We start from the raw sequence: 27,204 nt of genomic DNA on the forward strand, positions 1-27,204 counted from the left end.
CAGAGGGATGCACTGTCCAGCTGTAGTTGCTGAAACACAGGAGTGGGAATTGGACAGCCATGCCGTGGCCCTTGGCAAGTCACTTAACCTCTCTGTACCTCTTCCCCATCTGGGGAAGGGAAAGGGGAAGTGCTGTTGAGTGCAGTGCGACATCCACCTTTTCCTGTATCATAGCTCGTGGTTGGGCCACAGGATGTGTGTGTGGAGGGGCCTGTCCTATGCGTGATTCCTCCTTTTCCTCACCCCAAAACTGTGCTGAGCCAGAGCCATAGAATCTCTCCCCGGCTCCATTCAGAACTCAAACTGCTGCACTGCTTTGGGCCAAATGTGGCTCATCTTGGAGATTTCAGTGAGACTGGAGGGGGGCCTGGAACTTCCTGCAATCCTGTGTGTTTCCCCTGGAGGGTGCCTGGGCCTTATCTCGGCTATAGCTCCAGCCGTGGGAGCAATGGAGGGAGAAGACCAGGAAGATGCCTCCTATAGGTACATCCCCTACTGCCCTGCAAGTGTCTTTCTCCCCCTTCCTCATACTGCTTCCATTTGCCTTCTAGCCCCATCACATTTTGCTTCTCTGATGTCTGTGACAGCCATGAAATTAATCAGTGACAGCCTTGGCCACAGCCCTGGCAAACTGGTTCTTCACCCAGTTCTCAGTGTGACGTTAAGAGGATGGAGTAGCTACTTCTCCAGCTCTACACGGTGCTTTAGAGAGGGCTAGTTTACATTTAATATCCCATCAATACCACACTCTCGCTACACTCCGTTAACGTTTAATCCTGCAAAGCCCCCCCTGAGAAAAGGGCTTTCTCCAGCTTATGCTGGGCCATGCTCTGCCTCAGTGCTTTAAATGGCCCCCCAGGGAGGCGGTAGCAGAACCCAGGCAGCCTGACTCCCTCTCCTGTGTGTCAATCAGGTGATGGTCTTGCTGAGCGTGGGGAGGATGTGTGTCTAGTGCTTAGCGCTCAGGGCTGGACCTCCAGCATTCTGCTCTCTACTTGCCTGTGTGTGGCCCTGGGTAAGTCTCCCTCCTCCAGGGCTGCCTCCCCCCTTGCAGAGAGAAAAGCTTTTAATACAGCCTTCCCCTGAGTGCAGGCGGCATTAGTTGCCTCCATCACGGCAGTCCGGGGGCGGGGGGGGGTATGAAATGCTGGTGAGCTCTGCAGGAGGGTGCCAAGGTGCTACAACAGCTAGTAGGCATGAGGGCAAGGTGGCAGTGGGTGTGGTGCAAGGGGCTGGCACTTAGAAAGGGGAACCTGAGGCTGAATGTGAGGTCAGGCTGCTTGCTGGGCAACGTGACCGTGCACCTGTCTCCTGGGGAAGGGGGAATCTGCCCCCCCAGGCTGGCAGCAGCTCTGAAGCTAGCAGGCTTGGCGCTAAGGGGGCTGTTTTGGGGAGAGGGGATTAGGATGCAGCTTGTTCTGCTGCAGGCAGAGGGGGCTGTCCCCTTCCTGCTGGTAACTGTACCGGGGAGCTGTGGGGGGAATGGAGCAGCTGCACCATGCAGCAGTGATGTGCGCCCCCTCCCCACCCCCCATCTCCGTGGGGAAGAGAACCTGGCACAGTTCAGGCCTTTAAACAGCATCTTCTCCTGTGCTAGCCCAGACAGGTGGAGCTGCTCAGGAGGGATGGTTTTTAATGTCAAGGATCTACATTGCATTCAGCTGCCAGAGCAGCCATTTAAAACTCTCTCGAACATTCTGATGCCAACACATGGCTCTGAGCTGAGGCCTGTCGCAGGGTCATGATGGTTGAAGCGCAGCTCTGACCTTCCCTTTCCCCAGCTGAGGGGGGCGGATACACTCAGCACTGGGCAGTGCCTGCGGGATGGGCAGTTCACTGCTCCCCGGGGACAGACTGGAGGGCGAGGGCAGGTTTTGACTGTCACTGCACAAACTATGTGGTGGGAGGGGATGGGCACTGCCCAGAGAATGGCGCTCCTTGGGGCAGGAGCCCTATCTCGTTATGGCTGCAGCGCCCAGTGCTATGGGGCCCTGATTCAAAAGGGGCTGGGAGCTGCTGTAAAATATTAAAGGATGTTCTGGGCAGCCTGAGCTGGGTCCGCCTCTCCCTGCTTCTTGCCGCAGGGGAACCACGCCGCAGGCACTGCCACTTCTGTCTTTCTCCTCTTTGAGACGGAATGCCTGGCAGCAGGGCAGCAGCCGGCCACGTGCCCTGACTTCCTGGCAAGTCCAGGGCTGCTGCCTCTGCTTCAGTCCCACCCAGGGGCCTTGCCGTTCTCGCCTGGGGCTCGACACACGTCCTGGAGGGAGGGCAGGTGTCGGGTGGGCAGGCAGCGGCGTGCAGACCTGCTGCTGTCGCACACGATGCACTGCAGGAGGCTCTCATGCTGCAGACCTGAAAGAAAAGCAGCTGTTTAATGCTCGTGGTTCCCCTTTCCTGCTCTCCAGAGCCCCCCTGGGCCTCCCAGCCCCCAGTGCCCCCCTCTCCCCTGAGCCAGGCTGCAGGGTGTTAAGTCTCAGGGCTGGGCTCAGGGCCTGCATTCAGCAGCTTGGGGACTTCCTAAACAAGGACTTGGCAGGAGGACACACAGGTTACACCTGCTCATTCCATTGAGCAGCCTGGCTGAGAGCAGCTTTCCAGAGGGGCAGACACTGGTTTTGAAAACATTATGGACGTGTCCCTGGTGGGTGGGCGTGGGGGGGACGGGGACTACTGCAGCCTCTCTACCCCCCCAACCCCTACCCCATGGAACCACTGGCCTGAACAGCCTTGCCAGGTTCAGTGCACTGCCCAGTCTCCCGTGCTGCTTTGGAGACAACACCCAGATCCTGGACAGACAAGCTACAGCCCTGCCAGGCTCAGGCAAGGGACAGGCAGGGCTTACTGCAGCCAACAGCCAGGCCTTTGCCTGCTCAGTGCAGGAGGGCAGAAAGCCCCAGCCCTGTAGTGGGGGGCGGGGTCCAAGAGGGTTGATGGCAGCTCCTGACCAGCTTTCCAGGCCCTGCAGTGTGCGCTCAGGGCAGAGCAAGGGTGTCCCCCCAGTGCCTGTGGCAGGCCATGGGGGGTGGGGGCAGTGTCTCTTTCCAGCAGCAGTACTGAGGGGTATGTTCACACCTCCAGGCTACATGGGACTCCAGCGCCGCGCTCCAGCCACGCTGCCGCTCAGGTGATTAACGGCGCTCGGTTGGAATTCTCCTCCGGTGCCGTCTCGCCATCTGGGGATTGCCTCCTCTTCTGCCCACCTGCAAACAGCCTGGGATCAGTGCCCTGTTTATCCCACCCTGGGGGTGCTGCATTAGGGGGAGGGGACAGCCCAGGCCCTTCATAGCACCTGGAGGCTGCTGGCTCCTAGGAGCTAGTGGAGCCAGGCCCCGCAGACATGCACCCCAGCCTTCAGTCATGCTACGGTGGGGGTGGGTGCTATTGCAGGGTGCAGTACCGCCTGCTGCCACCAGGGAAGGTGCATCCATGGACAGCTGGGCTCCCTGCAGCTGCTCCATGGGCCCCAGCTTGTCAAGGCCCAGCAACAAGCAGTGTAATGGGAAGGTAGGGACCCCAGGGGCTGGGCTGGCAGATCTGAGCAGGGTGAAGGGGGGCAGTAGTAGAGGAGGCTCCTTTCCCTTCCCATCTCCCCATTCGGGCCCCAGGTTTTCCCTCGATGTTAGTTGTTGGGTGCAGAGCTGGTAGCTGCAGCTCCACTACTGTTTTGGGCCCCAGCTGTCCTGCCCTGCACCCAGGGGCGGCTCTACCCCCCAGCAGCGCAGCAGCGGGCGGGGGGCCGCCCGGGCGGCATTTTGGCTCGGTTGAGCTCCCCCGGGCATGCCTGCGACAGGTCCAGCCCTGCCTGCACCGTATGTGCCCCCCCACGCACACCACTGGGGGCTGTGTGCCTGTCTGTGCTCCCATGTTCTACCCCTCTGCCCCTCCTATGGGGCTGGCTGGGTGCTTCACTCACTCAGTGTCCTCAGCAGCTTCTTGCCCAGGGTCTCCTCGGTGCCGCTTGGGGACGTGCCGCTCGCTGTCTCTCTGTTCGGGCTCTCCGGCTCCAGGGTGATGTCACAGCATTCGCTGGCTGCAAAGGAGGAAGGTAAGAGCAGTGCTATCTCTGGGCAGAGCTCTCCAGAGCATCTTGGGTGCCTGGTGGCTGCGTCCTCCAATTCCCCCCCCCAGTGCAGCCACCCCTTCCAATACGCTAGTGGGACCACATCCGTCCCATGGGCCGGATCCCACCCTGGGGACTTACCCTGCCGCTTGCTGTTCTCCTCATTGTCTGCCAGCTCCTCCCTGATGAAGGGGATTCCCTCCACGTGAAGGAACGTGGAGTCGCAGGGGCTGCGGAGCCCGTCCGACCGGCCCCCTGTGGGAGACACCCCCATCCCCAGCGCAGGGAGGGGGAGTGTGTCAGTGTGAGCATTGCCACGGGCCAGGCCCCGAGCGGGAAGGGATGTGTGAGTGCAGCTGGTGGCCTCAGGGCCTGATGGGTGCCAGGAAGTGTCGGAGGGGGGGAGGGATAGCTCAGTGGTTTGAGCATTGGCCTGCTAAACCCAGGGTTGTGAGTTCAATCCTTGAGGAGGCCACTTAGGGATCTGGGGCAAAAATTGGTCCTGCTAGTGAAGGCAGGGGGCTGGACTCAATGACCTTTCAAGGTCCCTTCCAGTTCTAGGAGATTGGTATATCTCCAATTATTACCTTATTACCTTTACCTAGGCTTGTGGGGAGTGGCCGTCAGGCGGCCATGGGATGACTTACAAATGATGCTGTTCCTCTCGTTCAGGAGGGTAGGGGTGGGGTCCTCCTTTGGGGTCTGTGGGGTCCCCCGGGCCGTCGGGGCCTTGGTGGAGTTGCCATCATTGAACGCCTCCATGTCGGGGGACTGGGGTGAGCTGTCCATGCGGCTGGCTGCCAGTGCGTTCTGGTACTGCTGCCGGGTGATCTGGCAAAGGACAGATGAGCAAGCTCAGCTGGGTGAGGTCAGGGCCGTAGGGCTGCCCTGCTCCCCCGGGGGCTGCCCAGTAGGGCAGCGGGGAGTGAGCTGAGCTTCCAGGGGCATGGCCAGCTGCCTGGTTCCAAGTCCTTGGGGGAGCAACACTGCCTGCCTGGGGGTGACGTTCACCTCTGTGTGGGAACAGCATCCAACCATGCCCCCTGATGTCCTACTTCAGTGATGCCTAGGCCTTACGGCTCATCCCTGCACCAGGGGGAGTTCACACTGATCAGCAAATAGCTCTAGTGCACACGATGCCCTGGCCCCTCCACCTGGGGGAGCAGCTGCTCCCCACCCGGCTACTTACTGCATAAAGGCAGTGGGTGCGCAAGGCAGAGCTTGCAGAGGGAGGGGCCTGTGTATGGGTGGCTGATGGAGACAACGCGGAGCTTGCATTGCCAAACTCAGCACGAGCCATCTCTGGAAAGCTGTCGAGCTGGGCCCAGCACCCTGGGCAGCAATAGCAGCCAGCTCATGTCACAGCCGAGAGAGCATGGTGGAAAGGCCCCGCTGCACCTCCTGATGGGGCAGCTGGACTTCCACCAGCGCCCGGCTTCTGTTCCTTTCCATCACTTGCTGTTTGTTCGGGGGGTGGGGAAGGTTGTGACACAGACATGCCCAGGCAGGTGTATTATTCCTGTGTTCGACCATCCTCCCAATATTTCACTGAAAGGGGTCGTGGGTGGTCTCTGCCAAAAGCCAAGAACTCCCTGGTTAGTGTGGTTATTGCAGGATGCTTGTACACAACATTTTTAGAGTTATGTGACAGGTAGAAAATTGTATTTAAAAAGGCAACCTGAACACAGAGCTAGATTGGCATGGGGGGACATGGACAGTTACAATAGGGTCATAGGAGGAACAAGAGTGAAATTGGGGGGGGGAGAGAGGGAATTTGCTCAATATCTTAGCTGTCTATACACAAATTTAAGGAGTATGGGGAATAAACAGGAAGAACTGGAAGTATTAGTACATAAGCTTAATTATGACTTAATTGGCATCACAGAGACTTGGTGGGATAAATCTGCCGACTGGAATATTGCTATAGCAGGGTTCAGCTTGTTCAAAAAGTCTCAGTCGGGGGAAAAAAGGAGGAGATGTTGGATTGTACATCAAGAATATATACACTTGTTCTGAGGTCCAGAAGGAGGGGAGTGTCAGACCAGTTGAAAATTTGTGGGTAAAGATAAAAGAGGGGAAAATAGAGGTGATGTCATGGTAGGGGTCTGCTATAGACCACCAAATCAGGAAAAGGAGGTGAATGAAGCATTTCTACAATAATAGATCCAAAACACACAACACGGTAGTAATGGGGGACTCTAACTTCCCAGACATCTGTTGGAAAAATCATTTGGCAAAACACAAAATGTACAGTAAGTTCTTGGAATGTGTTGAGGACAGCATCTTGTTCCAGCAGGTGGAGGAAGTAGCTAAGAGGGCAGCCATTTTAGACTTGATTCTGACCAACAGGATGGAATTGGCTGTGAATCCGAAGGTGGAAGGCGATTTGGGGGAAAGTGTCACGAGATGAGAAAGTTCATGATTCTAAGGAAAGGAAGGAGTGAAAGCAGCAGAATAAGGACAATGGACTTCAAAAAAAGCAGATTTTAACAAACTCAGAGAACTGGTAGGTTAGGTCTTGTGGGAAGAAATTCTAAGGAATAAAGGAATTCGGGAGAGCTGGCAGTTTCTCAAGGAGACAATATTAAAGGCACAACTGCAAACTATCCCAATGCAAAGGAAAGACGGAAAGAATAGTAAGAGGCCAATATGGCTCTGTCAGGAGTTATTTTTTATTTTCAGACCATTAAAGGAATCCTACAAAAAGTGGAAACATTGATGAATTGCTAAGGGCCAGTAGAAAAGAATTGCACAAGCTTGTAGGAACAGAATCAGAAAGGCCAAGGCACAGAATGAGTTACACCTAGCAACGGACATAAAAGGCAATAAGAAGAGGTTCCTTAAATACGTTAGGAGCAAGAGAAAGATGAAGGAAAGTGTGGGTCCGCTGCTTAACGGGGAAGGAGAGCTATTAACAGATGACATCAAGGAGGCTGAGGTGTTAAATGCCTATTTTGATTCAGTTTTCACTAAAAAGATTAATGGTGTCCAGATGCTCAACACAATTAATACTAACAACAAGGGGGAAGGAACACAAGTCAAAATAAGGAAAAAACAGGCTAAAAAATATTTTGGTAAGCTAGATGCATTCGAGTTGGCAGGGCCTGAGGAAATTCATCCTAGGGTACTGAAGGAACTAGCTGAAACAATCTTAGAGCCGTTAGCAATTATCATTGAGAATTCCAGGACTGAAGAAGGGTAACAATAATACCTATATTTAAAAAAAGAGAACAAAGAAGACCTGTGGAATTATAGAGCAGGCAACCTAACTTCGATACCTCAAAAGACTCTGGAACAAATTTATTAAACCATTTGTAAACACCTAGAGGCTAATGGGGCTATGAGGAATAGCCAGCATGGATTTGTCAAGAACAAATCATGCCAAACCAACCTAATTTCCTTCTTTGACAGGGTTCCTGACCAAGTAGATAGAGGTGAGCAGTAGGTGTGATATATCTTGGTTTTAGTAAGGTTTTTGATATAGTTCCTCATGACATTCTCATATGCAAACTAGGAAAATGTGGTCTAGATGAAATTACTATAAGGTGGGTGCTTAATTGGTTGAAGGCCTGTACGTGAAGAGTCGTTGTCAATAGTTTGCTGTCAAACTGGGAGGGCGTCTCCAGTGGGGTCCCGCAGGGTCAGTCCTAAGACTGGCACTATTCAGTATTTTCATGAAGAACTTGGACAATGGAGTGGAGCGTTTGCTTTTGAAATCAGTGGACAACACCAAGTTGGGAGGGGTTGCGTGCATTGGCGGGGAGGGGGTTGCAGAAATAGAATTGCTCTGAACTCAGTAATATGACATTCAATAAAGACAAGTGCAAAGTACTACACTAAAGAAGGAAAAAATCAAACGTACAACCACAAAATGAGGAGTGACTGACTGACTGGGCAGGTGGCAATACTGCTGGAAAGGATCTGGGGGTTAGCGTGGATCACAGTTTGAAGAGGAGTCAGAGTCTAAAGGGCTGATCTACGCTGGCGGGGGGTGGGTTCGAACTAAGATACGCAACTTCAGCTACGCTATTTGTGTAGTTGAAGTTGAAATATCTTAATTCGACTTGCCTGGCCATCCTCACGGCGCAGGATTAAGGGCCCTGCGCTGGACCTAGTGGCGTGGGTGAGCGTGGGTTTCCCTACCCACCCCTTACAAAGCAAAGGGGTTCCAGGCCTCATGAGGCCAATGGCTGGCTAGCCCATATGCCCCAGTGGGGCAGACATTAATGTCCTTGTGAGAGATTCAGACAAGGACAGACAGACTGCCCGGCTGATCCGAGCAGACTCTGTGCAATGCCCTGTCTGGCCTATGGGGGGCGCTGACGCATGGGCTACCAGGCCACCATTGCATTTTATGTTTTTCTTTTACCTGTAACCTGCTGTTTCTAATAGTTTAACTTGCTTTTGTTTGAATCCTTAACTCAAACCTGGTTAAATACACTTCGGTTTGGTTTTACCTTGTGCTAAGGAGAGCGAACTGAGGCGAAGCCAGTAGAGTGGGGTGCTGCTTCGGGGGAGGCAGTGGATCGGTGCACATTGCAGGTGCCCAGACGACAAGGGGCTGGGCGCTCCAGTGTGACAAGGTGGGGTGTAAATTATTAGCCCACTGAGGGAGCGAGTGGGGCTCATGGTAGCCGTGTTGCTTGTAGCTTTGGGAGAACGGCCCCTGCTGGGCACAGCCACGGCTCCCTCATGCTGGGGGCAGGCGGCAGCAATTCACCCGGACACCCTGAAAAGCGTCAGCGAGGTCCCCAGCCCTGCGGCTACCTTGACGAACTGCACGTCGCAGAGGATGTGCACGGAGTAGTCGGGTGTGTAGATGTTGTTGCTGCTGCTGTACAGCTGGGTGTTGCTGCCCCCGTAGTGGTTGCGTTCCCGGTTTGGGGATTCGGCGCGATTCAGCCCGCTGCTGCGAGATGGCGATCGGTTTACTAGAGGTGTGGAGGGCAACAGATGGAGGCAGAGTGTGAGAGCCTGTTTACTGACACTGTCACCTGGCTCTCTAGCACCAGGACAGTGCAGATGCTAAGGTGCTGGAGACACATCCCAGAGGCTTTCTAGAGCTCCTGCCTGGCTGGGATTCTCTCTCACCCTCCGGGCTGATGCTCTGACAGATGGGGTCACTGGTGTCTTTGCTTCTCTCCAGACCGCAGTGACCCTCTCCATCCTCTCCCTGCAAGAGGAAGCAGTGCAGAGCCTGGCCCCCTGTGCTGCCATGGAAAAAGGCCTCTGAGCATCTGCTTACACAAGAAGCTAAAGGCAGGTGTGGCTGACTGAGCTGTCTTCCGGGGTTGGAAGGGGCAGTGCCATGCAGAGAGCAAGGTGCTGAGCAGAAGGTGCAGATAGCGGAGGCCATGCAGGATATTGCTCCTTCGGACGCTGCCTCACCCACACTTCAGCCCTCCGCCAGCAGCACGTTTGTAGGCTAGCACAGGGACCCGGAGAGGGGAGATGAGCGCAGAGTATTCGGGAAGAGAACCCCCAGGAGGGGCAGGCAGGCATCACAGCTGTTCAGCCTGGCAGGTGCAGATTTATCCTCTCCCATGTGGGGCCTGCTGTCTGGGGGGGGCTGGGGCAGCCGCTCGCTCTGACGTGCTCATGGATACAGGTTTTAAAATACAGACTCTTATAAAGGTGGCAGAAGAGACGGGCCGTCCGAATGCAAATGAGGGTGGGGGCTTGGAACATGGAACAGGAAGGGATTTCCTAGGTCATGGAGTCCAGTCCCTGCTGTCAGGCCATCCCATTCATAAGCATGTCAGGGTCCCACTTAAAACTGGTTAGGTTGTTTGTTCACTTGCTCCTATTAATAGGCTGTTCCAGAATGGTGGCCTGTCAGTTATATTGACTGACAGCCTTCACACCCAATGGAGAGCTGTGCTTAAGGCCCTGGCAGTCCCTTTGCTCTAATGTAGCAAGAGTTGACGCTCATTGCGCCCAGTGGTGTTTGGTACAAATTACATTTACGCCCACAATCCCCCAGCAGTGTAGCCTCATTCTGGGGGGAGGGTTATAAATGGGGTCTGGTGCTGGGGCAGACACTGCAGAGCAGGGCCTCCTGTCAGTCATGTTAAGTGAGAGCTGCTGACATGCAGCATGATGGATTCAAAGTGGTCAGTGGATTTATTAGAGAACAAAGGCAACTTGTTCATGGCACGGCTGATGTAAATGTCTCTCTGACCTTTGTGCTGTTGCTACAAATACCCTTTTATTACTGTAATTCCCCAAAAAGGAAACTGCTTGACCATGGAGTGTATCTATGACTGGCAGGTACAGGGACGTACAGGAGCAGCACTCACCAGAAAAACAGCCAGGAAATGAAACGTATAAAAACCCAAACGTAACTTAGGACGCACGCCCCAGTACCCCAATGCTGTGCCTAATTTGCTCCAGTCTGCCTCTGTCCCGTCTGCTGGCTCCTAGTCCTCCGTGGTTTGCTTTTAGCACTAGCAACTCCCTCCCACAGAGTCACCAGTGCCCCAGCAGTGTGTGTGTAACGGAGTGTGTCGAGCACACTGCTGCGGTACTAACACGCGTGCATGTGCGGGGGCAGTCGTGCGCCCGCCAGCCTCTCCCTGTATTTGTATGTGCAGAGCAGGTAACTGCACCGGACTGCTCCTGGGCCCCCAGGGCCTGGCTGCCACAAGGGCTGGCAGCGGCTCAGCCCATTTTGCCCTTCTTTTGAAGGTACGTCTCTGTCAGTGCAGAATCTTCTACAGTATGTGCCCCTCTGTCCGCACGCGCGTGCGTGCGTGCAGCGTCTCGCAGCTGGGGGCGCCGCTCTGTTCATGCAGTTTCACGCACTGGGCACATTTGCACTGTTCCCGTGCAGCCTGCTGTAGCGTGTGCTCCCCTCGATGTACTGAATGACAGGGAGGGTGCGCCCGTAGGCCACACGTGCAGAGCCAGCCACTGTGCACTCGTGCACATGCAGAGGTTTCCTTTCCCAAAGGCCGGTGTGGGAAAGCCATGCAGTTACCTGGGGAGCCAGCCAGGGATTCCCCTCTGCTGACGGCGAAGGTACGGGACACTGAGACGGGCACTATGGAGCAAGTGAGGGGTCAGGCGGGGATGGGGAGAACAGATGAATAGGAAAGAAATACAAGAGACTGAATGAGACAGGAGCGAAGTCAGGGCTTTAACCGACCCGCATCCCTGACTCACTGGGGAGCAGCCCCAGTCCTACTCTGCAGCCACCTGCAGAGCGGCTCCCCGTGGCCGGCCCTCTCTGCAGCTGCAAATGGCTTGTGGTGGCTGAAGGGTCCATTAGACAGTATCCCAGAGCTTCTCTTGGTGTCCCAATGCCACAGATCCTGGCACCACTGTCTGGGTGGGGTGGGAATGCCCCCTGTCCTGCACTAATGGTGATACTGGGCCCAGCACGAGGCCCATGCACCTCCGACTTGCAGGGACTGCGTCTTCACTGGTGTCTGAGAGGCACTCAGAATGGAATAACACAAAGCATTCTGGGAAACCTGCCAGGCCTCCGTGTCAGAGTAGAACCAATATTGAGGCCAGGTGGCACTAACTCCTCCATGGCCTTGTCTACACGGGATTGTGTTATGTATGAGCCCAGGTGTGAATTTACACTGTTCTCGTTATACTGGAATAGCGCCCCTGTGCTAGGGTGGATGCTCTTACTGCAGGATGACAGGAGCATAAGTGCCAACTCCGGGAAAAAGCAGTCCCCCAGCAGCTCCCCCTTCCCCACCCAGTGCCTCCTGCCTGCTGGCGTGTCTCATGGATCAGCACCTCCCCTGCTCCCCCGAGTCAGGGCCGGCTTTAGCTAGTGCAGGGCCCAATTCGAACAGTTTTGATGGAGCCCCGGCAGGGAAGACTAAAAAAAAAAAAAAAAACCCACTTGTGGGGCTTGTACTCACCGAGTGGTGCTCCGAGTCTTCGGCGGCAGGTCCTTCACTCACTCCAGGTCTTCGGCCGCACTGAAGGACCCGCCACTGAAGTGCCTCCGAAGACCTGGAGCGAGCGAAGTATCCACCGTCGAAGTGCTGCCAAAGACCCGGAGTGCTGCTGGGTGAGTAAAAATTAAAAAGGTGCCTCTAGCCAGGGAAGAGATTCTCACTGGGCGCGGGGCCCGATTCGGGGGAATTGGTGGAATAGGCCTAAAGCCGGCCCTGCCCCCAGTGCCTCCCGCCTGCTGCAATCAGCTGTTTCATGGTGTGCAGGAGGCTGGAGGAGTGGGGACTGTGTGCATTTGGGGGAGGTGGCGGAACTGGGTGGGAAGGGGCGAGGGCAGGAAGAGGCAGGGTGGGGGTGGGAAGAGGTGAGGAGGATGGGGCCTTGGGGGAAGGGGTGGAGTGGGGGCAGGGCCTGGGGCAGCTGGGGGTTGAGCACCCCCTGGCACATTGGAAAGTTGCCGCCTATGCCAGGAGCCCTTTTCGGTTTAGCTTATGTTGCTTGAGAAGGGGTTTACCAGAATCCAGGTGCCCACCCAGGGGTGCTACTGGTCTAACGACTGTATTATGTGTTGCTTGGGGTATGTCTACACTGTGAAATTGTCGACAAAACTTTTGTCTTTCACAGGTACTTAAAAAAGCCCCCTGTGAAAGACAAAACTTTTGCCGATGCAAGCTTTGTCGGCAGGAGCGCTCTCCTGCTGACAAAGTTAATGCTGCTCGTGGGGCTGGAAGTATTTTGTTGGTACTGACAAAGAGTGTTTACACACACTGACTTTTAGTGACAAGGCTGTCGCTAAAAGTTGTGTGGTTTAGAGAAGCCCTTATATTACCCTAGTGCCTAAGCACCCCAGGCATGGCCCAGGCCCTCACAGTGCTAGGTGCTGCAAAAACACAGAATAAAAGGATAATCCCTGCTGCCCGGAGCTCTCAATCCAAGTCTGAGACAACAGCTGGCTGCAGGCAGACAGAGACGTACAAGGAACCAATGAGACAGGACTGGTCTCAGCACCTAGCCCTTGTCAAGATATGTGTAGGCATCCCAGCAAAGGAGAGTTTGCAGGAGGCCAATGAGGTGGCTTTGCGGATGTTTGCAGGGAGCCCCTCCCACAGGTGAGGGACAGCCTGGGTGAAAGCACGGGGGAGCTGGCGGCTGGCATCATGGGCTGATGGGAGGCAGGAATCGATTCTCAGCAGTGAAGGAGAGATGTTAGATAGGGTGGAGAGAGGCCACAAAAGGCCTTGAAAGTGAAGACAAGCAGCTGGGATGTCTAATGCACAGAGACGAGCGAGCCAGTGATGGGATGCAGAGAGGATGATGTGGTCAGAGCTGCGGGCTAGGAGAACCAGCTTTTGAGTAGCACACCGAATGGATCTGAGCGGGGCAAGATTGCATTTGTCAAGACCAGAGAGAAGGATGTGGCAGTAACTGATATGCAAGATGGCGAGAGTTTTAACTGTGTGGATGGATGGGAAAGGCCGTATCTTAGATCTACGAGATTTAGACATAGCCTGGTGTGAGGACCTAGGGAGAGCTCCGACACCCAGGTTATGGGCCTGGCAGGATGGTTGTGTTGGTGACAGTGATCAAGAAAAGAGGGTAGCAGGGAAGGCGGTTAGGACTTTGTTTTAGCCACATTGAACTTGAGCTTATGGCTTGAGCAGACATCCGTGAGGAAATGTCAGAGACAGGCGGAGGTACTAGTCTGGAGAACCCAAGGCTGGAGCACAGAGGTAGAGCTGAGAGTCCTCAGCGTAGCAGTGGTAACTGAAGTCATGTTGTGGATGAGATTACCCAGAGATAAGGCAGAGGGGATCATGGACAGAGCCCTATGGAGCCCCCACAGAAAGCTGGAGGGCAGACGAAGAGGATCTGCTGAAGGGGCCATCAGTGAGGCAGGAGGATAACTGGGAGAAGACAATCACAGAAGCCAAGGGAGGACAAGAGTTCACGACTGCACCAGGATAACCACATTCATGTTAACAGGCAAAGCATCCCCATGAAGACAAGGCCCAAAGAACAGAAGAGAGTCGCTTTCTAAGGTCACAGATCTGATGGATTCAAACATGGCAGGGAGAGGTCAGCTAAGAAGCCAGCTGGCGCAAGCCAGCATAGGCACTTTCACTGCAATGGCCTGGCTCCAATTTACACCAGCCGTGGATCTGGCCCAGTGTGTACTTGTATCAAGAGAAGCGGTTTCCTTCTCCATGTCCTGATGTGGCAGAGCCACGGACGTGGGGTGGGGGGCGTGCTGTGGGAACACACAATGTTACACTAAGGTAGCACCTCCCTGAAGAAACAAAACAGATCCTGCATCAGGAGCGATTTAATGAAGGAAGTACTTGAGGATTCAGAACCTGATTCTGCAGGCAGCTCTGTGCGCGGGGGCACCGGGGGATATGTGCAGGGGCCCCTGCATGGAGCTGCTCACAGAAACTGCCCAAAGTCAGACCCTGCCAAGGCTGTTTCCGCAGTGCTGTGCCCAAGGCTGCACAGAGATGGGCAGGGCTGGCTGTTCCTTCCTCAAGGGGCTGAGTGTTGTTTTGAACTCTGTGCACTGCTGAGCATGAACCTGGCCTGGATCAGGCAGGGAAGCCGTATTCAGGGCAAGTGAGCTATCGCCGCAGAGAAAGGGAATCGCTTCACCTTTTCTTTACAGTTCTTATTCCATGGCAATTCCCAGGCCAGCGTTTCCTGTTGGCTACTGATCAGCCAGGTTCAAGGCCCAGGCACAACCTCCTGCAGCTGGTCAATAACTGCATGGAGCTGCTCTCCGTGTCAGGCATTACTGGTCCACTACTAGCCACGCTTGGCTTTTAACCTCGGGCTCACAGCTGTTCAGAAACGCTGACTAACTGGTCACTACAGCAGCCTTACGCGGGGAAACAGGCACAAAGAACGTAAGTGATTTACTTAAGGTTACTAACAAGGCAGTAGGTGTCTTCTGACTCCCTATTCCCTGCTCTAACTGCTAGGCAGCACTGCTCCCAGAGTCAGGCCTCCAACCCAGGTGTCCTGACTCCCAGCCCCCTGGTTCTCACCACTATACCACACTCCTTTCCCCAAACCACTAATAGAACTCAGGCATCCTGATTCCCAGACCGCTGTTCCAACCAGTACACCACACTCTCTCTCCACTGACAGGTCTGTCTTTATACGCACATGCAAGGAGCCATGTTAATGTTGCTGTAGGAACGATCGGATTTCTCATTCTGCTGTGGCTGGTGAATGTTTGTAAAGTGCCTTGAAGATAAAAAGCTGGAAAATTTGCCACCTGGCCGCCTCCCCCCGTTTCACACTCCTTACAGCTGTAACCCCACTCACCTCACCATTGGCATGACAAACCTGTCAAAAATCAATGATTGCACGACGCACTAAAACAATGCAGCGCGTTCAAAACCACCCACCTCAAGTCTCCATGTGACACCACCAGTCAGGAATCAGGGCCAGCTGCTGGGCACGCTAACGAGCACAGCTGGCAAGCACGGCTGCCTGCTTGGTGAGCCGGGGACTGGTTTTAAGCCCAGCAGCTGTGATCTGTGGCTGCTGGAAGCATTTCCCCCATGGCTGTGAGAGCTCTTGTGTCTACGTGTTCCCAGTCTTGCTTTGCTCCAGGGTCTGACCCTCAGCTCTGAGTCCTGATCTCTGACTCCAATTCCTGGCTACTGACTCCTGCTCTGACCACTTGGCATGATTGCCCAGAGCCTGGTCTGTGAGCCCTCTCCTCTCCATCTACCTGTTATAGCAGATCTAACTCAGCCCGTCTGGTCAGGGCAGGGACTATCACCTCTAATGCCTCATGCTCATCTCTGGTGCTCTATAACAAAGGCTACAAGGCTACATAGTAGCAATATAATGAAGGTTTAATAATCAGTAACTATTTAAATTTCTGATAGTAACAATAAGATCACACGTGTTTTTCACTGGATTACTCTTAAAGTGGGGAAAAAAGGAAGAGCGTGAATGATCAAAGTAAATGTTCTGTGGGTGAAATTCAAGGCCTGGCCAACACCTACTACATCCCCCATAAGTCCTATAGCTCTGGATGTGAGTGATGTGTAAGTGGAATGTGCCCTTGGGATGGACTTTCACCCTGTGTGGTCACATGAGAATAAATGTCTCATTGCACAACTTCAGGTTCATATTCATGGGAAAAGGGAAATACTGGAGTCAATAAATAGCCACCATGCACTTATAGCTGAACCATGCACAGCCCCTGCGATGGTCGCCAGGTGGCGCTAAGAGCACATGCATGATGGATTGTGCACATCTGGGAGGAGTTGGAAGGGCAATCAGATGGATTTAGGTGCCTTAGAAATAATTCTCATGATTTTCCCCTCCCTGCAGGGTTTGCAGCCCAAACATGACAGCCTTGGGCCCCAACCCTGCCAACCCACGCATGGGGTTGTGCATCCCACTCACGGGAGTGTGTGTGCCTGAGTGCTTGCAGGACTGGAGCTTTAAACCGATGCTGGAGAGTCGCAAAGTGAGATTTAGCTGTTTATTTCATCATCCTAGTGGAATGTGGCGCAGAAAGCAGTGAGAGGTGGGAGAACGCCTGATGATCAGCCAAGGAGAGGATTTAAATCATCAACACAAGCATCGCTGCATTTTAAATTGAAGTCAGAGTATCCAGTAAGAAATACCTGATCCTAACAAACTCCCAATAGTCTGGCCTACCTGGGAATAGTTCACCACTTCCCACCATGAGCACTTTCTCTTCCCCCATCTGCCCCTCCCTGCTGGGGTCAGGTACTAATTTGGGCTTCGACCCCACAACTGAGCCCACGTAGGCAGCTCTCCATGGGCCCCACTGGGCTCGGCACAGGCACAGGGCTTTAGTTGTCAGAACAGGATTCAGGATCAGGGGCTTGGATTATAAAATCAGCAGGACGGGGGCATCTCAGTACAAAGCCAAGAAGCTGGATGGGGAGTAATCATTAATAACAGGATCATGCCAATTAGATGCTGAAAATTCTTCTAGTCTGACTAAGGGTATGTCTATACTTAAACTGCTCCAGCGGCAGTGTAGACATGACCTGTGCCAACGGGAGGGGTTATCCTGCTGGCGCAGGTAACCCACCTCCCCGAGAGGCGGTAGCCAGGCTTACAGAAGAATTCTTCAAGCGACGTAGCGCTGTCTACGCTGGGCATTAGGTCACAACAGCTGTGTCTCTTAGGGGGTGGACTTTTCACACTCCTGAGAGATGGAGTTGTGAAGATGTAACTTCCCAATGTAGACCAGTGCTAAGCTGGAGCTGGTCAGTAACTGCAGGCAGGGAATGGGTGGGAGGGTTCTAGGTTTTCCTAACTTGACTGCATTGCTTTAACAGCATGCACACGTTCACCTGAGCAGCTGCTAGGTAAACTGAACCATCTGTGCCATTTCAGACTGGCCTTTGTTCACACGTGAGCCCATGTCTGTGTGGGACCCACATTCAGTACAGCTGAAAGGTGGTGAAGCGAGACCTAAACAGATCATACAAAACCTCATTGTCTTCACTGCTGTTTTCTCCCTTCTGCTTGTTTGCCTTGTCCCCCTGCTGCATTGTGTCGCTGTCTGTTTGGGCAGTGCCCTGGAGCTGCATGGAGCTCTGTGCGGGTGCCAGGTCTACCCGCTCCATTCCAGCTACATGACTGAAGCCTTACATGGTAAGTTCTCTGGGGCTGAGACTGCCTTGGTACTGCCTTGTCTGTGTAGCACCCAGCAGCCTTGTTCTGCACTGGTTCTCCAGGTGCTTCTGTAGCACAAATAATACTATGGCCCACTGCACGTGCTCAATAAGGTCCTGCCCCAGCTGCTATAGAAGCCAATGGGAAAGCTCCAGGATTGGGCCCTGCAGCATTTCCAAATGTTCAAAGCTAAGCCCAGGGTAGGGCAGGAACAGCTCTTTAAACTGTGAAAACCAGCTCCTCCGCCCAGCCAGATAGCCTGGCAAAAAGGGATTTAAACCTCGCCCAAAAGGTCCTGCCTGGGCCGAGCAGGGGAGATTTCTGCCCAAAGGTGCCTGCACAAAATGCCTGCACACTTGGTACTCTAGCATCATTCCCACAGTGGCCCTGTGGATGGCCAGAGACAGGCTCCCATCCTGCAGGTGCTAACGCGTGTGTGCGCGGAGGGCTGGGGCCTCCATGTGGAACTAGGCCAATTAGAGCTGCACCATTTTTTTTTCATTTAAACTATATTTGAGGGGACAAAATACGGCTTTTTGACCAAAATGAAACTTTTCCACAAAAGCAGGGCCGGCTCCAGGCACCAGCATGCCAAGCTGGTGCTTGGGGCGGCATTCTGCAAGGGGAGGCAGTCCCCCTTGTTTTACCCCCAAGCAGCGCGCCGAATTGCCGCCGCGGGAAGCGGGGGGCAGTCAGTGTGCCCTTAGGGCGGCAGGCGCGTTTCCGCGGCAGCTTCTATGTTTAGATGTCCGGGGCGGCTTCAGCTAAACATAGACGCTGCCGACGAATTGCCGCCGCCGCGGAAACCTCCCGCCCTAAGGGCACACGGACTGCCCCCCCCCCCAGGCCCAGGGCGGCAATTCGGGGCCTGCTTGGGGCGGCGAAAACTGTAGAGCCGGCCCTGCACAAAAGCCTTAGTTCTAGTAGAATTTCTCCAGTTCTCTGACAACACCAACAAAACATTTTTTGATAGAAATTTCTCCGTTTTCGGTAAAAGTTTTGGGGTTTGAAAAACAGAAAATTGTTACCAGGAACTTTTACCAACCATGGTTTTAAAAAAACAAATTGTCTGGGGCTTTTTTTTTTATGTAAAACAATAAACGTTCATATGACATTTGTGTAAAAACACTTAAAAAATCCCACAACAAATAATTATTTCCCCACCTGACCTAACAGCCATAAGCCATGCCCGGTGCGCTAGGAGCTGTAATGCAACTCTGGCCTTGTGCCCTTGCTCATCTAAGAGTGCCCCCATCCCACCAATGCTCACTTGGGCATGGCTCATGGCATAGACTGGGGTGTCTCACCCATTTTACATTAAAATTGTTTTTTTCTAATGCTTAAAACTGGGTTAATTGTGCGTGGGGGGGTCGGGAGGGGGATACAAAGTCTCATTCCATTCAGAGAAAGGGTGAGAGGAAACAGCTGGGGCTGCACATGCACGTTCCCTGCTGTTTTGAACATGTCTCAAATTCTTCTGACCTCTACTCTCGATTTTTAAGGCCCCCGGCCCATTTACCCCACCCTGTCCTCCCCATCCCCTGAAGCTCTGGGCCCAGGATCACTCCAATTCACTTTCTTTAGGAAAAGCTAGGCTTGAAATACCTGTAGAAAAGGAGCTAAAGTGAGTGGGGTGCTGGGCCGCAGCAGAGTTGGAGCAGCTCAGAACAGTGGCTTTCCCTCCATTAGCCACCTCGCTGCACCCCAGCCCCAGCCACCTCTGCTCTTCTTCCCCAGTTTGGGCCCCCGCCGGTGCTGGGGTGAGGGATCGGCTTGGTTTGGTTTGTGGTGACGAGGCTGTGGCCGAGCAGAACGTGGCTCTGCACAGGGCGTGTGCCAAGCCAGACTCTGCTAGCAGATGGCTCACACCAGCCTGGCCAGGGCACCGGTGATGAGCGAGCCCAGGGGTTTGCTGCTTGCCCACTGTGGGGACACTGCTCGGGCCGTGCACACGAGCACCATTCGGTGGCAGAGGGGCGGGCGTGGCAGATACCTACACAGGAAGGAGGATCCGGCCAGGCTGCTCACTTTCCGCACATCGTTATCTGAAATCACAGTTGGGAAAGAGTGAATTGCACAGGAGCCAATCCCACGCAGGACTGAGGGGCCTGTGGGGAGCTGGGTGCATGTGGTGGGGGAGCCCAGGCCAGGGAGGAGAGGTGTTCCCATGGGAACAGGGGTGGGAGAGGCCGTGCCAGCAGCCAATCACCCAAGTAGCGCTCCCTTTGCCTGAGGGCTTCCCCCCACACCCTGGCATGGCCTCCATCTGCTCACTGGAAGGGGCTCGCCTGCTGCCCAGCTCCTGCACCCCCCAGCTGCTGCCATGCAGACAGGCCCAGGGGCTGTCTCTCTGCACGGCCGTAAGGTCAGCGTGCGCACGGCCAGCTCCCACGCAGGGTGTGAGCTCCTGCTCTTCCCAGCCAGCGAGGGAAGCCCCGAGCTTGGCTGTGAGGCCAGGGGAGCGGCTCCCCACTGAACAGACACAGCACCCTGCTCCCCTGCCCCCAACCTCTGCTGTCCCAGGCCGTTTGCTCATCCACCATCTCCCGGGGCCAGGGCAGGGTTACTCTCTGCAGCCTGTTCTCTAGTGGCCCCCCAGGCTGAGGACTGGCCCGCGCTGGCTCTACCTGAGCAGATGACAGCCATGATGGCTGGGACGCCATAGTAGGTGAACGCTCCGTTCTCAAACCGCAGCCCTTCCTTGCCAATCTCCACTTCCACTTTGCCCTGCAAGGAGGTAACTGTCTCAGGGTCGCCCCCACTTCGCCCTGTTCCCCCCCCCCTCGCAGGGCTGGTGGGTTCTGCAGGCCAAGGGGGTCCGAGCCCAGCTTAAAAACAACGAAAGCTAGAAATGTCCTCAAGGCTGCAACTGGTTCTGTGGCCACAGCATAAACCCAGGTCAGTTCTGATGGGCATGGGGGGCTGTGCCTGTGGGGAGCCCAGGCCTGGAGTGACGGGGGCAGGGGGGTTGGGCTGCAGGTCAGGACTGAGGACCTGTGGGGAGCTGGATGTGTTGGGGGGGGGGGGAGAGCCCAGGCCTGGAGTGATGGGGGAGGGTGTGTGTGTGGGGAGAAGGGGTGTATGTGGTGGAGGGAGCCCAGGTCTGGAGTGACGGGATGGGGGGGCTGTAGGTCAGGACTGAGGGGCCTGTGGGGAGCTGGATGTGTGTGAGGGGGGAGCCCAGGCCTGGAGTGACGGGATGGGGGGGCTGTAGGTCAGGACTGAGGGGCCTGTGGGGAGCTGGGTGCATGTGGTTGGGGAGCCCAGGCCTGGAGAGATGGGGGCAGGGGGGTTGGGCTGCAGGTCAGAACTGAGGACCTGTGGGGAGCTGTGTGTGTGTGTGTGTGTGTGTGTGTGTGTGTGTGTGTGTGTGTGTGTGTGGTGGAGGGAGCCCAGGCCTGGAGTGATGGGGGGGCTGTGGGTCAGGATTGAGGGGCACTGACTAGGGTGACCAGATGTCCTGATTTTATAGGGACAGTCCCGATTTTTGAGTCTTTTTCTTATATGGGCTCCTATTACCCCCCACCCCCGTCCCGATTTTTCACACTTGCTGTCTGGGCACCCTCGCGCTGGAAGAGCTGTTAAGGAGAGTGTGGGGAAGCATCCTCAGCACTTGCCTGCAGGCGGCCTGGCTGAAGGGCAATAAGTTTATTAGACACTCAGGATCAGTGAGGTTCCCTGAATTTTTAGCCCCTGGGCTCTTTCTAGCTGTGCCACCTACTGGGCAGCACGGTCCGCTTAGGGAATGAGAAACATCCCCCAGATGATTACTGCTGAGCAAGGAGCTCACACTCTGTCCTCCAGGCACTTTGCCAGCACTCACACCCCGTCTGGGAGCTGGGGAACTTGCGGGCCCATTTCACAGACAGGGGAACCAAGGCCTGGAGGTTAAACACCACGCTGCAAGCCTGTCAGAGCTGGCAGTGAGCACTTCGGAGTGGCGGCTCCTAGCCCCATGCTCACTGCACGGCACGGCACGGCACGGCACGGCACGGCATCTCTGGCCAGCCCCCACTGGAGTCACCACTTCGGACCCACCCTGGGCTGTGACATCCCAAGGCTCTTCCCTTTGAACGACCTGGTCTGGCCCAGCCAGGTGAGAGCCACTGAGGAACAGTCCCTGTGGGGCTCAGCCTCGGGCTGCCTGACGTGGGGAAGAGCCCTGCGGGGGCCCGTGCCCCAGACGCACCTGCAGGATGAGGACGAAGTAGTCCACCGGCCGGTTGCGCTGGTAGAGATAGTGCTCCACGGCCCGCTTGTTCTTATGGTCGTACTTCAGCTCCTGGATGACGTTGGGGTGTTTGAGGAGCCTCAGCAGGATCTTCTCCGAGAGGCAGGGAGATTTGAAGGGTTCGATTTCTAGGGGGGAGAGAGGAGATGGACTCCACCTATCCCAAGGCCCTTTACGCGTGGGAGATCCCAGCAGGGCAGGGCTGTGCAGGCCCTGTGTTCTCACTCCGCCCAGTCAGGAGAGACAGGCCGGGATGCTCCCGTTCCCCCGCTTGGGGATTGTAACTTCACCCAGGCAGATGACCAGCATAGGCGCCGACATCTGCTCCTGCCGGTGGGTGCTCAACCTGCCCTCTGCACCCGGCCCCGCCCTGACTCCACCCCTCCCACCTCATTCCACCCCCTCCCTGCCCCTATTCCAACTCCTTCCCCAAATCCCCGCCCTGGCCCCGCCTCCTCCCCTGAGCATGCCACGCTCCTGCTCCCCCCCCCCAGCAGTCAAACAGCTGTTTGGAGGTAGGTGGAGGAGGAGGAAGTGGGGTTGGGGGAGGGCTTGGCTGCCAGTGGGTGCAGACGACTCACTAATTTTCCCCCGTGGGTGCTCCATGATGACCAGGGACAGGAGAGAGGGGGGGCTCACTCAGGTGATGGGGCCTTCCACAGCACAGTGTCCCCCCGTGGTGCCCTAGGCCAGGACTGGGAGCCAGATCCAACCCCCCTGAGGTGGGGAGTCTGCGGCCCCCATGGGTCCAAGTCCCCAAGAGGGAGATGAAAGGGGAACCCCTGCTTGGGGGGAAGGAAGCGGATGAAATCCACGGGACAGCAGCGCACAAGCCCCTGGTGGTGGAGAGCTGGCAATAGTGTGGGGAGGATCTTGAGAGCCCCAGGGCGCTTGTGCTCAGGGGCGTTGGGCATCTGTCCATGAAGCACGAGGGGGCGCCGGTACCTGATGCCATGAAGCGATGCGCGGCCAGCAGCAGCTGAGGGGAGATCTTCACCTTCATCTCGCTGTCTGAGAGCCTGAAGATGGAGAAGTCGTGCGGCTTCCTGCCTTGGTGCAGCGCCCTTTCCTTCTTTCGGTTGTCTGCTGCAGGGGTGGAGAGCGGCAAGATTACATGCCAGCCTAGGACAATGCTGCTTAAGGTTAGCTTGGAACACAATGAACCTCGAATTACACCGGCGTAGCTGAGACCTGAGATGTTTACACTGTGCTCATCCCCACAGCGTCTGAGCAGCTGAGACTGGAGCCGAGCTGCTGCCTCCAGACCCACAGGGGCCAGCCTGTTTGGTCCCCTCCAGTCCATCCCCGCCGCCCAGCTGCCTGGGCTGGATTGTTCTCTTCAGGCTGTTTTCTAGTGCTTTGGCCAGTCCACTTCTAAAAGACCCCGTCCTGAGGGGACAGTTCCCCAGCCAGATCCACCCTCTTCGCGGGAATTTCCCTTGATACGTGCAAGTCTGTGCACTGAAAGCACCAGGCCGAGTCAGTCAGCACTTACATCACTCCCTTCTTGTGCAGCCGAGGGCCCATGCCAGGCAGAGGGGCCTGTGACATGCAGTGTGACTGCGCCTTGCACACAGCGTCTGCAGGTGAGGGGCCACAATCCCAGGAGGGCAAGGATGGGTCTCGGACTGTGCTTGGTATTTTCATGACGCATGCTCTGTGCTGTAGAGGACACGCAGGGCCCACTGGGGAGTGGTGGCGCAGGACGGAGACACTCCCCTCCTCAGGAAATTAATTCCTGGCTGCTCAGGCTGGCTGTTTGTTTGGGGAAGCTGCCTGTCTAATCTAGCTAGCTAGGCCCTATCCTGGCTACCCGCCTCACAGGACCTGGTCTGTGACACTGACTGTAAAGGTCTGTCTCATCCAGGATCTCGGACTTGATGATCTCTTCAATGACATCCTCCAGCGTGACGATCCCCATCACCTCATAGAACGGGTCTCCTTCCCCTTCGTTGTTCACCCGCTGCACGATGGCCAGGTGCGATTTACCTGTCGAAAGGGAACAGAACAGGAATGGAATCCCCCGGCAGCTGGGAGGGGCTTCTGGGCGGCATCTTTCTCCACCAAGGCCTCAGCAGGGAGACTCCCTAGGCTGATGGGGCTGAGGGACCAAAGTGTCACTTCCTAGGCCCGCATTCTCTCGGCCAGATGGGCTCCTCAGGAAATTCCTGGGCAGGGAGAGCAGCTCCACAGCAGCTGCTGGGTGCTCCGGGCTAGAACGCAAGTGAGCTCTTTGCCAGCAGGCTGTGAGGTGATACCTCTGACCTGCTGCATGAGGGTTGCAGAAAGGCAGCAGGAGAGCACAGCACTGTCGTAGCTGGGCGATCTGGGCTGGTATAGAACCTGACCCAGAGCTCTCCCCAGTCTGAGCACCAGCCTGGAGCTGGCTGGGAGGTGCGGCTTGGAGTGGGCCTTGGAAGCAGGACAAATACCAAACAAGAACTGTGGCAGTGTCCTGCCTTGGGTCCCCATCTAAGAAAACTAGCAGGAGGCAGAGGATGAGGAAGAGGGATAAAGCACCCAGTGAAACCAGACACGATTCACACAGAACATGCCGAGCGTCAGACTCCCCTGGCCCCTGCACTGAGCCCCCAGCGCCAGTGGGCTGATTTCTTACAGGAGCTCTGGGAATCTCTTCCTCATTCCTACTCTGGGTAATTTGCTCCAACTTTAGGGCCCAAGTTTTCAAAAGAAGCTGCTCTGAGTGCCCCACTTGAGATACTGGGCACTGATCTTCAGAGATGCTGAGCGCCCACTGGCAGCTGCATGTGCTCAGCACCTCTGAGTAACCAGCCCCTCGGTGGCACCCGTTGGGTTCCCGGGGTGAATGCTCTTGCAACGTTGGTCTGGGTTCCTTAGTGCTCAGTAGCGCACTCAGTAGCCCCTCTGGTCACAGGCAGGTGCAGTGATGACCCATGCCACACAGGATATGGGGATGACGAGGAGACCCCACTCTCTTGCTGCGAAGTCTGACTGTCACTTGGATTTGCTTTATACCCGGGACCGATTGTGCCAACACTTGCCCAGCTGGGAGTGAAGGGGTTAAATCCCTTCATGGGGTGTGAGAAGGCAAAGGCATTAGCCAAGCCTGAGGGAAAGGCCGTCAGCGGTGCCTCCTGGGCCAGTGGTCAGGCTGCTCTGAAGCCAGGGGTTCTGAGCTTGCTTGGGCTGCAATGTCAGGGGGGACTGGTTCGCTTTCCTTCTTGCCAGAGCCTTTGAGTTAAGCTGCCATGGAAAGAACAGGCCAGGCAGCTACAAGGGGAAACCTGAGAAGTCGCACCTGGCCTGAAGGAGAAAGGTGCCTGTTTAAGGTACCCAGGAACCCTTCCTATCCCCCGCTTTCAATGGGCGAATGAGACCCTCCTGCAGGGCCCTTCTCTACTGTTGGCCAGATGGCAGGAATCTGCTGATGCTTCTGAACAGTGGTGAGGATGCCGGGGGCCTGGGCCCCGATCCTGAGCCTGGCTGGGAGCACAGCCCTCTTGGGTGGGGAGTGGGTTAAGTCACCCCACAGTGACCCACTGGCAAACTGAAGCCTCAGGTCTGACTGAAGCTGGTCCCCTGGGAAAAGCTGAATCCCATGAGCACCCACGGGTAGGTGCAAGCTGGGCCAGCGCTGGTCATGGGCAGAGCCTGTGTAACTCACTAGGGAGCTGCGGGAGGGTGGGCAGTTCTACTCTAGTCACATCGGGACTCTAATGTGCTCAGCCTTGAGACTTACGAGGCTGCCCAGCCCTGCTCCACCCATAACCCTCTTACCACTCTCGCCCCCAGACCAAGTAAAGGCCCCTGCATCTCTGCTGTGTGCACAGGACGACAGCACAAACAAACAACAAAGCACTTCCGAGGGGGAACAGGCTCCCCTGCACCCCAACGGAAAGCAATGCGGTGTTACCTGGCTGGGGGAGAGGCTGCACCGCACAGACCACAGGCTGAACGGCAGAGCCGAGGATTTCGGAAATGCCCCTATTGTGCAGCATTTTGACCCAGCTGGGGATGGCTGGCACCCCATCTGACTGCACCCGGTAAGTCCCGTGCGCCCTACAGCCACCTCCTTGTCTCCCTAATAAGAGGGGAGGGGAAAGGAACCGCCAGAATCCACGCTTCCTGGGGAAGAAATCTAGACAGATTTGTTACGGCTCTGTGCTGCTTTTACTGCTTCTTCCTCAAATGGGTGGGGCGGGAGGGCTGGGTATAGAAGGAAGCCCAGTGCCCCCCTGGAGATCTAGGTTCAGTGACGTTCAGCTGCTGCTGAAGCAGAGGATTGAGAGAATATTCACTCTCGGTGAAGTAGGAGCTTGGGACAGACTGGCTAGAGTGGGGACTGAGCATTGACAACTCCTCTCCCCAATGGACACTGAGCTAGGAAACCCACCAGCTCCAAACCAAAGGAAAGAGAGAGATGGAGAGAATCACAGGAACTGCCAGGCTAGGTTAGACCTGAGGTCCAGCCAGTCCAGCATCCTGTCTCGGAGAGTGGTCAGAACCAGATGACCTAGATGAAGGTGCAAGAAACTTCACATTAGGGATCATTTCCCCTCTCCCCCCACCGCATTAGCTCGCCTCCTGAGGCCTAATAGTTAAGAGATTGGCTTAAGCCCTGGAGCACAAGACTTAATATCCCTTCCAAAGTGGGTTAGCAGTAACTCTCACGGTGATTATTCTTATGATCCATATAAAGGTACAATCTCGTTTTTAATCTTGCTAAGTTTGTGACCTCAGTGACTTTACATGGCAGTAAGTTCCATGGACTAATTATACATTATGTGAAAAAGTGTTTCCTTTGATCAGGTTTGAATTTGCTATTAATCTGTTAATTACACTGACTGTCCCCTTGTTCTTGTATTATCAGACACACAGAATCTATCTTCTCTGTAACACTCATTATTTTATTCATCACCTTTCTAAGAGTCTTCCCAGGGCCCTAATAACTTTTGTTGCCTTTCTCTGAATCCCCTCTAATTTTGCAGTACATGTTTTCAGATGAGTGACCGGCCCTACACACAGTATCCAGCTCAGGCTGCACCAATAATTAAAAGGCATTATAGTATTTTCTGTTATTCCCCTTCCCATTCCTTATGCACCATAGCATCTCATTAGCATTTCTGCTCACACCTACGCAGAGCTCTCCATTCTGTTGTCTGCAGTGACATCCTGGTCCCTTTCCTGAACTGATACAGCTAATTTAGAACCCTGTAAGGTGTAAGAGCAGTTTACATTTTTTCTCTCCAATAAATGCATTACTTGCATTTATCAATGCTGAACTTCATTTGCCTTTGTGTTTTCCCTTTCCCTTAACTTGGTCAGGTCCCTCTGAAGTTCC

General features: G+C 55.1%; 1 protein-coding gene across 1 annotated transcript in view; it reads right to left on the reverse strand.

The window, feature by feature from the left end:
* Positions 1-20: 20 nt before the first annotated feature.
* The window catches only part of CNNM1 (cyclin and CBS domain divalent metal cation transport mediator 1), a 65,504-nt gene continuing 38,320 nt past the window's right edge, over positions 21-27,204 (reverse strand). Inside the window, 12 exon segments of the mRNA XM_039547537.1 lie at positions 21-2,355; positions 3,076-3,203; positions 3,917-4,033; positions 4,205-4,318; positions 4,711-4,894; positions 8,831-8,994; positions 11,043-11,105; positions 19,648-19,695; positions 20,278-20,377; positions 21,840-22,009; positions 22,827-22,967; positions 23,727-23,870. Of these exon segments, the coding sequence (XP_039403471.1) occupies positions 3,124-3,203; positions 3,917-4,033; positions 4,205-4,318; positions 4,711-4,894; positions 8,831-8,994; positions 11,043-11,105; positions 19,648-19,695; positions 20,278-20,377; positions 21,840-22,009; positions 22,827-22,967; positions 23,727-23,870 (1,325 nt within the window). The 3' untranslated portion in view covers positions 21-2,355; positions 3,076-3,123.

The sequence above is a fragment of the Mauremys reevesii genome, linkage group 7, assembly GCF_016161935.1.
Source record: "Mauremys reevesii isolate NIE-2019 linkage group 7, ASM1616193v1, whole genome shotgun sequence".
Classification (NCBI taxonomy): domain Eukaryota; kingdom Metazoa; phylum Chordata; order Testudines; family Geoemydidae; genus Mauremys; species Mauremys reevesii.